The following is a 9,870-nucleotide window of genomic DNA, read 5'->3' on the forward strand; positions in this document are numbered from 1 at the left end:
ACTTAAGGTTATAGTGTGTTTAATCTGACAACGCAACAATGGGAAGGTCCTACATGATTAATAACCTGGGGAAGGGGATATGCTTGTGTTTCTACAGGTAACCATAAACATTTGTGGATCTCAATGAAGCGGGTGAGACCTTCCCTAGCGAACAAATAAGAAACTTACTACAATTATGACAACCCTTAACCTCAAAGGTGTTGAGCGGCAATGTGAAATGAATGACAGACGATCGCTGGGGGGGTCCAATTATGAATTTACTAGAAGCGCGTGGTGGTATACAAATTACAGCAATCAGTGACTTGGCAAAAGTATGTTACAATAGCACAAAACTTATCAATACATTGTCAGCAAAAACCCTTCTAAAAGCAGTGGATTGGCAACAATTAGTAACTGTAATGCGAAACTTAACAAGACTTTAGCAGCAGAACTTAAACATATAAATACCATTGTAAGGAAAAGGAAGAGAGAGAGAGAAGAGGAAAACTAAGATACCAGAAAAAGAAAGGCAGAGAGAGAGAGACAAAGAGTAAGACATCACCACTCCACAGGCACGTCGGTCCTGTGACGACCTCTGGAGTGGGGGACGCGTTGAAGATTTACATGCTGGTGACCTGTATCGTACGTGAGGTTGTTTAATAAGCCGGTTCATTTACATGCAAGATAGTATAAGGCGGTTCATCTCCTCCCTCTTCTCGCTCTTCCTGCTAATTAGGAAGACTCTTCTGGAACGCCTCTGGGGTCTTCAAACTAGGAGAAGTTCACGGTACTGAGCAGAAGCGAGATGTCTTGCCCGTCAGGGGTAGCTGTTGGTTCGTGGTCTCTTCTGGTAGTTGGCTGTTCGACAGATGGTTCATCTCTATCATCCCAATTAGGCCGTGAAACCTTTCACGGCAACACTGTCAATTGTCCTTATCTTCCAAGGCGTCTGCCTTCATAGCCATAAAACTTTGGGAAAGATAAGATGAGGTGTCATCTCTCTCTTCCTCCCCACGTAACAAAAACCAGATGTTTAAGGCATAACAAGGTCTTAGTTCTGCTAAGCATGGGGGGCAGTGCTTCAAGATTGTCACACCACTTTGTAAAACAGAGCAGCGATTGATTTTGTGTTATGGGCCACGGTCGCAGCTATATTTTAAGTTCAAACAACACATACAACCAAACTCTTCATAAGATAGAAGATTTGCAGAACATTAAAATAACAGAAGATGTTGGGTTTTCTGAGTTGGATACCCTGCTGGTTAAAAGGAATATTGAAAATGGAACTGTTCTTGTTAATTGTAATCATATTAGCCTTAATGTTCTTAATCTGTATGCTTTGAAGACAGTGTGAAATACAGGGTATTTTTTATTTAATAAAATATTAACGAGGGGGAGATAGCGAGGCAGAGTCCCCCCCCCGCCCCGGGGGGATGGGGTTGTCGCCAGCCTGGCTGAGAGGTGAAGCCAGAGACAAGAGAAACAAAAGGAGCCCCATGAGAAGGTAACAGTGAATGAGCAAGCGCCAGACACACGTGTGCAGAGCACGTGGACAGTGCATGCAGCCTATCACGTTATTGTATAGCATGTGATACAACCAATCACATTGTTGCAAGGCACGTGGAGAGAGCAGCTTTGTATAAAGTCCGACAATAAAGTGAACTCGGTAAACATCACATTGGTGTCTCAGGTCCCATCTGTCACATGGAAAAGTGACAATACAGTCCAATAGCAATAGCTGACTCTGGGGTCTTCTTGATTCTCAGAGGATCCTTTGTACTGACCTCAGACAGGTAGTTGATTAGAGCAGCTGTAGATACTATTTACAGTCATATTAACAATGTGGTCACCTAAAAAAAAAAAAAAAAGTTAGAATACTCTGAAAAAACATCACACTACAGAAAACATTAGTTAACAACAGTCTTGAGTATGAACTGTAAAACACCAGTACAGGGAATGTCCACCCTCCTACCCATCGCAACTCCGTGCCAGATGATCATACAAACTTTGCCTACGCAATTTAATATGTCAACAAGTGAACGGTGGACACCTAGAGCTCAGTCCACCCACCCCGACTCTACAACTCTGGGCACAACAGCTCCCACCCAACATGCACATGTGCACACCAAGACTCCACAGAACGTGATAGACCACATGACTGAAACAGCACCAAAAATGTTCAACAACAAGAACGACTCCAAGAAGAGACATGGCATCGATCAAAACAACCTGCAGGGAGGCAGTGGGAAGGCAAGGAGCCTCTGCTGCAACACGAGAATAAAAAGGAACAGAACTCCACAGTCCCTTATGAAATGGCACCGCCACAACAAACAGAGAGAGCAACACCAGCGCAAAAAGCTGCGGCAAACGCTAAAAACTTCAAGATGCTGGGAAGAAGTGCCAGTCCCTTAGACTGGGTGGGTAGACAGCACGGCTGCCGGCACAGCCCGGGACAACGACACAAACACCCCTGAACAGAAGCGGCCGAAAGGCAAGAACCCACCTCGCTTTTGGCTGCCGACACCAGAAAACCGGCGCCCAATCGGCACCAGCGTTCCAGATGCCGGGATGGCACCCGAGAGGCCTTTCGTGCCCCTCGAACGCAACGAGACCCCAGGATCGGCTGACGGGCGCAAGGCAGGCTTCCCGAACTACACCACAACGCAGACGCAGGCTGGAGCTGCCCTGCCCGGCACACGCTGGCATCGCACGGTAAAGGTCCCCGGGCCCTTGACCCGCGCCAAGGGCGCGGTTCCTGGACGGCCCTTGCCCTTAGCAGAGCTAAACCCCCCGTCCCTGCCATTCCCGGCCCCTTCCCAGCCCTCGCGCCTCCACTTAGCTTTCAGAGGGCCGAGGGACCGAACCCATCTTCGGCAGAGGAAAACGCCCCGTGCGCCAACGGCCGTCTTCCCGCGTCGCCGGGTTCCTCTTCAGCGCCTGCAGGAGCACGAGAAAGCACGCGCTCGCTAAGCCGCGCCGGCACACGGCGCCGCGGGGCAAACGCCGAGTCCGTCCGCGACACCCACCTCCTGCTGAGCTCCAGGGCGGTCCGGTCGGCGTGTCCTGCCGCGGGCGCGGTCACAAACCCTCAGCGCTGGTGACGCCTACGACGGCGAGAAGCCAAAGAACTGTAGTGCTTGGGACCAACCAGAAAGTTGCCACTTTCCCCTTCATCACCCACAATACAAAAACACATACACAATAATGAGCACTCAGATCATGGTTGTCCGTACTAGTTCCCTCGCTATTCCTCGCCTTGATGGAGTTCTGGGAGTTACATTTGAATGATCTACCAGGGTCCACCGCACACTGCAAAGGGTCTGTGGACAGCACACTGTTCTGTGGGTGATCAGGGAGGCGATGAGCCACCCCGTAGCTTGAAAGACACTCTGCCTTATGGTCCTGCTGCTTCCTTCAGAAATGCTAAAACTCCACCTGCAGATACGAGATGCTCATCCTAACCCCTGGTAGATAACCTGAGCATCCTAGGAGGAGAGATTGTATCAGCAACTTGTTACACACCAACACAAACCAAGAATTAACACCCCATCTCCATTGCTATCAGGAATTTAGGGAAAACACAAAGTACCAGGAATTGATTCAATAAATGAAAATTAGTTACAAACATATTTTCAACTACAGCTGCTATTGAAACTTCTCTGCTCCTGAAGGTCCTACCTCAAGCAGACATCTCCACTTCTCCAAACACATCTGCCCATGTAGCTTAAACAGCTCAACAGCTGCCGACTGCTAAAGGAGCAGCAGAGAACCAGCACCCAAGCAGCCCAGGAGCAGAATGAGCTCCCCACCTGGGGACTGGGGCTCAAATACCCTGAGCCCCGCCCACCCCTTCCCACAATCCCCTGGGAAAGGGGAGGGGTCAATCACCCCGGCCCCACCCACCACCCTTATCAAATCACCTGGACCCTCACTGGAAGTGACAGCACCTGCACTCCTGTCGGGCTCTGTCAGACACTGTTGGTTTTTGTGAAGCCCTGTGAGACCTGTTGGGTCTGTCAGGCTGTGTCAGGCTTTGATGGGCTCTGTAGGGCCCTGTGAGACCTGTTGGGTCTGTCAGGCTGTGTCAGGCTTTGATGGGCTCTGTAGGGCCCTGTCGAGACCTCTTGGGTCTGTCAGGCTGTGTCAGGCTTTGATGGGCTCTGTAGGGCTCTGTCGAGACCTGTTGGGTCTGTCAGGCTGTGTCAGGCTTTGATGGGCTCTGTAGGGCCCTGTGAGACCTGTTGGGTCTGTCAGGCTGTGTCAGGCTTTGATGGGCTCTGTAGGGCCCTGTGAGACCTGTTGGGTCTGTCAGGCTCTGTCAGGCTTTGATGGGCTCTGTAGGGCTCTGTGAGACCTGTTGGGTCTGTCAGGCTCTGTCAGGCTTTGATGGGCTCTGTAGGGCTCTGTCGAGACCTCTTGGGTCTGTCAGGCTGTGTCAGGCTTTGATGGGCTCTGTAGGGCCCTGTCGAGACCTCTTGGGTCTGTCAGGCTCTGTCAGGCTTTGATGGGCTCAGTAGGGCCCTGTCAAGACCTCTTGGGTCTGTCAGGCTGTGTCAGGCTTTGATGGGCTCTGTAGGGCCCTGTCGAGACCTCTTGGGTCTGTCAGGCTCTGTCAGGCTTTGATGGGCTCTGTAGGGCTCTGTTGAGACCTGTTGGGCTCTGCTGAGCCCTGTCAAGATTTCTCAGGCTCTGTTGAGACCCCCAGGGCTCTGTCATACACATTGAGGCTCTATCAGGAACTGACAAGATTTGTCAGGCCCTGACGGGTCCTGTTGGGCTCTGCCAAGCTTTGTCAGGCTCTGTGAGGACCCGTCAAGCTCTCTCGGGCCCTGTCGGGCTCTGTCGGACTTTCTCCAGCTCTCTCAGGCCCTGCCTGGCTCTGTTGGTCTTTCTTGAGCTTTGTCTGCCCCTGTCATGCCCTGTCGGGTACATGGCTCGGCAGGGGAGGGGAAGGAGTTGTAGGTCTGTAGGCCACACCCCCTGCAGGGAGCCCACCAATGGGGGTGAAGTGTGGGTCAAGGGGGAGGAGCCCAGCTGGGAGGGTGGGGTACTTGGAAAGGGGGGGGGCCTGGTTGGGGTACACCCCTTCGGGTGTCAGAGCCTGACAAGTCCCAACAGAGCCCGACACGGCCTGACAGGGCCCCACAGAGAATGACAGAGCATGACAGGGCCTGACAGGTCCTGACAGGGCTTGACAGGGCCAGACAGTGCCCAACAGGGCCTGAGAGAGCCCGACAGGGCCTAACAAAGCCAGACAGGGCTTGACAGAGGCTGACAGGGCCTAACACAACCTGACTGGGCCTGACAGAGCCGAACAGGGCCTGTCAGAGGCTAATAGGGCCTGATAGTGCCGACAGGGCCTGATAAGGCTCGAGAGAGCCTGACAGGGCCCAACAGAGCCTGGCAGAGCCTGACAGAGATTGACAGAGCCCGACAGAGCCCGACAGGGCCCGACAGAGGTTGACAAAGCCTGAAAAGGCCCAACAGAGCTTGACAGAGTCTGACAGAGCCCGACCGGGCCTGACAGAACCTGTCAGTGCCCAACAGAGCCCGACAGGATCTGACAGGGGCCCACAGAACACGACAGGGCCTGACATGGCTTGACATGGCCCAACAGAAACTGTCACAGCACAACAGAGCCTGACAAGGCCTGACAGAGCCTGACAAGGCCATACAGACACCGACAGAACCCGACAGAGCCTGACAGGGCCCAACAGGGCCCAACAGGGCCCAACAGGGCCTAACAGGGCCTAACAGGGCCTAACAGGGCCTTGTAGTGCCAAATAAAGCCTGACAGAGCCTGTCAGGTTCTGACAGAGCCTGACAAGTCCTGACAGAGCCCGACAGGGCCCGACAGAGCCTGACAGGGCTTCACAGAGCTTAAACAGAGCCTGACAAAGCCCGGCAGAGCCTCACAAGGCCCGAGAGGGCCCGACGGCTCCTGACAGGGCACACAGACCACGACAGGGCCTGACAAAGCTGGCACTGCTGGCAAAGACACTAACAAAGGCACTAACCCTAACCTAAGCCTACCCCTAAGCATAAGACTAACCCTAACTGTAACCTAAGCCTAACCCTAACCCTAACGTGACCATGACGCTGACCGTACCCCTGACCCAAAACCTAAGTTAAGTTTAACCATAACCCTAAACCTCAGCATACCCGTAACCTAAGCCTAACCCTAACGCTACGTCTAACCCTAAACCAAACCAACCCTAACCGTAATCCTAACCCTAACCCGAACCATAACGGTGACCATAACCCTAACTTAAGTTAAACCATAACTCTAAACCTCACCATAACCATAACCTAAGCCTAAGCCTAACACTACATCTAAACCTAAACCAACCCTAATCCTAACCCTAACGCTACGTCTAACCCTAAACAAAACCCAAACCTAACCCTAACAGTAATCCTAACCCTAAACCTAACCCTAACCCTAATCCTAACCTAGCCCTGGCTCTGACCGTAACCCTGACACTAAACCTAACTTAAGTTTAACCATAACCATAAAACTCAGCATAACCGTAACCTAAACCTAACCCTAACGCTACGTCTAACCCTAAACCAACCCTAATCCTAACCCTAACCCGACCCTGACCCTGACCATAACACTCACCATAACCCTAAGATTTGTTTAACCGTAACCCTAAACCTCACCATAACGGTAACCTAAGCCTAACCTTAATGCTAAATCTAAACCTAAACCAACCTTAATCCTAACCCTAACTGTAATCCTAACCCTAACCCAGCACTGACCCTGACCGTAACCCTGAGCCAAAATGTAACTTGAGTTTAACCATAACCCTAAACCTCAGCATAACAGTAACCTAAGCCTAACCCTGACGCTACGTCTAACCCTAAACCAAACCTAAACCTAACCCTAACCCCAACCCTAACCCCTAACCCCAACCCTAACCCTAACCTATCCCTAACCCTAACCCCAACCCTAACCCAACCCTAACCCTCACCCTAATCCTAACACTAACCCTAACCCTAAGTCAAACCTAACCCTAACCCTAACCCCAACCCTAACCCTAACCCAAACCCAACCCTAACCCTAACCCCAACCCTATCCCTAACCCAACCCTAACCCTCACCCTAATCCTAACACTAACCCTAACCCTAGCTCAAACCTAACCCTAACCCTAACCCTAGCCCTAACCCCAACCCTAACCCAAACCCAAACCTAATGCTAACCTTAACCCCAACCCTAACCCCAACCCTTAACCCAACCCTAACCCTATCCTAACCCTAACCCAACCATAAACCTAGCCTTAACCCAACCCTAACCCAACCCTAACCCTAACCCAACCCTAACCCTAGCCTTAACCCAACCCTAACCCTAATCCAACCCTAACCATAACCCTAACCCAACCACAACGCAACCCTGCCCCCCCTACTGTTATTTTGGGATCACCCTGTGATGTGAGGCACCAAAATCCCTCCAATCCGATTTCAAATGCCGACACTTTGGGGTGTTTTATTGTCCATGTTCAGCCGTGGGGACCCCGGGACCCATCACTGGGGACACCGGGGACACTGGGGACACGCGGCGGTGCCGCTCGCAGACGGGGCGCCCGTTGTCCTCGAAGAAGGTGCCGCTGGGGAATGGGGAGGAGCATACCTGGGGACATGGGGACATTAGGGATACGGGGACGTGGGATGTGGGACACCAGGGATGGGGACACGCAGGGAACATGGGGACACCGGGGTCCATGGGGACACCGGGGATCACAGGGGTGATGGAGACATGGGGACACCGGGGACACCAAGGACCAGGAGACGTGGGCCGGGGGGACCCCAGTGACACAGAGATGCAGGGACACGGGTGGGGGTGTCCCAGGGGACACGGGTGGTGGTTCCCAGGGTGTCACCTGGCAGACGAAGCACCGCGGGTGCCACAGCCCCCCCATGGCGGCCACGAACTCGGTGACAACGGGACCCGAGCAGCCCGGGCAGCGCGGGGAGAACAGGAGCGAGAAGTCGCGGGGACAGAAGGGACGGCCGTCCTGCTCCACGAAGCCTGCGGGCACCGTGGGGACACCACGGGGACGTCAACGGGGTGGGACATCACGGGGACATCATGGGATCAAGGGGACACCACGGGGACGTCAACGGGGTGGGACAGCATGGGGACATCATGGGATCAAGGGGACACCACGGGGACGTCAACGGGGTGGGACATCACGGGGACATCATGGGATCAAGGGGACACCACGGGGACATCACAAGGGCATCATAGGGACGTCACAGGGCCATGGGGATGGGGGGACGGGGGGGACATGGGGGCGGGGGGACAGGGGGACAGAAGGACCGGGGGACAGGGAGACATGGGGACAGGGGGTCGGGGGGACACGGGGATGGAGGGACAGGGGGATGGGGGAACATGGGGACAGGGGGACAGGGGAATGGGGGGACAGGGGGACGGGGAAACGGGGGGACATGGGGACAGGGGGATGGGGGGACGCGGGGACATGGGGGGACATGGGGGGACATGGGGACAGGGCCACCCACCCTGGTCCCCCAGGGGTTTCCCGCAGTGGGCGCAGCAGAAGTGCTGCGGGTGCCACGTGTGTCCCAGCGCCGTCACCACCTCCTGGGGACACGGGGACGTGGGGACGTCACCCCGGGAGCTCCCGCCCCCCCCGTGTCCCCACACGGCCTCCCATGACCCCCGTGTCTCCCCAGTAGGTCCCACATCCCCCCGACCCCCCATAAGGTCCCATGACCCCCCATAAGGTCCCATGTCCCCCCATAAGGTCCCATGTCCCCCCACATCCCACCATGTCCCTCCATGTCCCCCCATATCCCCCCAGAAGCTCCTGACCCCCACATCTCCCTACGACCCCCCATAAGGTCCCATGTCCCCCCACATCCCCCCATGTCCCCCTATAAGGTCCCACGTCCCTCCATGTCCCCTCACGTCCCCATGATCCCCTGTGTCCCCATTGTCACCTGCAGCACGGGCTGGTGGCACTGGGCGCATTTGGGGGCAAAGAGGCGTCCGTAGTCGGGGGGGCAATAGGGGACCCCCCCCCGCTCCAGAAACGGGGACCCCCCCAGGGCCCCCCCGCAATGGCCGCACACCAAATGTTCGGGGTGCCAGAGGCGCCCCAAAGCCACCAGAGCCTGGGGGGGACATTAGGGACACCCTCCAGTTGGGGGACACCCCCACTTGGAGAGGGCACCAAAGGACCCCCCCGTTTTGGGGGTTCAATGAGGGACCATCCCCATCTTGGCCCCACTGAAGGGGCCTCCAAAGAACGCCCAATTTTGGGGTTCACCGCAAGAGCCCTCCCCACAACATTGGGGGTTCCCCACCAGCCCCCCCATTTTGGGGTTCACCAAGTGGCCCCCCATGCTGAGGTACCCAAACACCCCCCACACTTTGGGGTCCACCAACAGACCCCCCATTTTGGGGGTTCAATGAAGAGCCATCCCCATCTTGGCCCCATTGAAGGTACCTCCAAAAAAGCCCCAACTTTGGGGTTCCCCACAAAAACCCCTAACTTTTTGGGGTCTCCCTCACCTTTGGGGTCCCCCCCCGCCCCAGGGGGGCCCCCACAAACCTACCTTGCCCACGATTGGCCGCCGACAACCCCCACAAACCCCCTTGTCCTGCGTGGGGACTCCCCGATTGGCCAGGTCCTGCTCCAATGTCACCAGAAGCTCCTCAAGGTTCCCCCCGCTGGGACCCCCCATTTTTGGGGGGGGCTGGGGGGGAAATGACCCCAAAAGAAACTTATGGGGGGGAGGGGTCATGTGGGGGGGGAAACACCCCAAAACCCCCTGGGACTTACGGGGGGGTGAAGGTTGAAGTCGGCGAGTGAGGCCATCAAACGGTCCAGCTCCTGCATGGCCGATGAGGGGGGCGCCCCCAAATTTCTA

The 9,870-nt window shown here is 55.1% G+C and overlaps 1 protein-coding gene across 1 annotated transcript; it reads right to left on the reverse strand.

Annotated features, from left to right (window-relative positions):
* Positions 1–239: 239 nt before the first annotated feature.
* TGFB1I1 (transforming growth factor beta 1 induced transcript 1) lies at positions 240–9,760 on the reverse strand. The gene is made up of 6 exons (XM_065044300.1): positions 9,556–9,760; positions 8,938–9,111; positions 8,497–8,578; positions 7,857–8,005; positions 3,006–3,083; positions 240–2,916 (listed from the first exon to the last, which is right to left on the reverse strand). The coding sequence occupies exons 1-6, from the start codon at positions 9,742–9,744 to the stop codon at positions 2,815–2,817; spliced, it is 774 nt and encodes a 257-aa protein (XP_064900372.1). The 5' UTR covers positions 9,745–9,760; the 3' UTR covers positions 240–2,814.
* Positions 9,761–9,870: the final 110 nt, after the last annotated feature.

This window comes from Columba livia, chromosome 35, assembly GCF_036013475.1.
Source record: "Columba livia isolate bColLiv1 breed racing homer chromosome 35, bColLiv1.pat.W.v2, whole genome shotgun sequence".
NCBI classification, from domain to species: Eukaryota; Metazoa; Chordata; class Aves; order Columbiformes; family Columbidae; genus Columba; species Columba livia.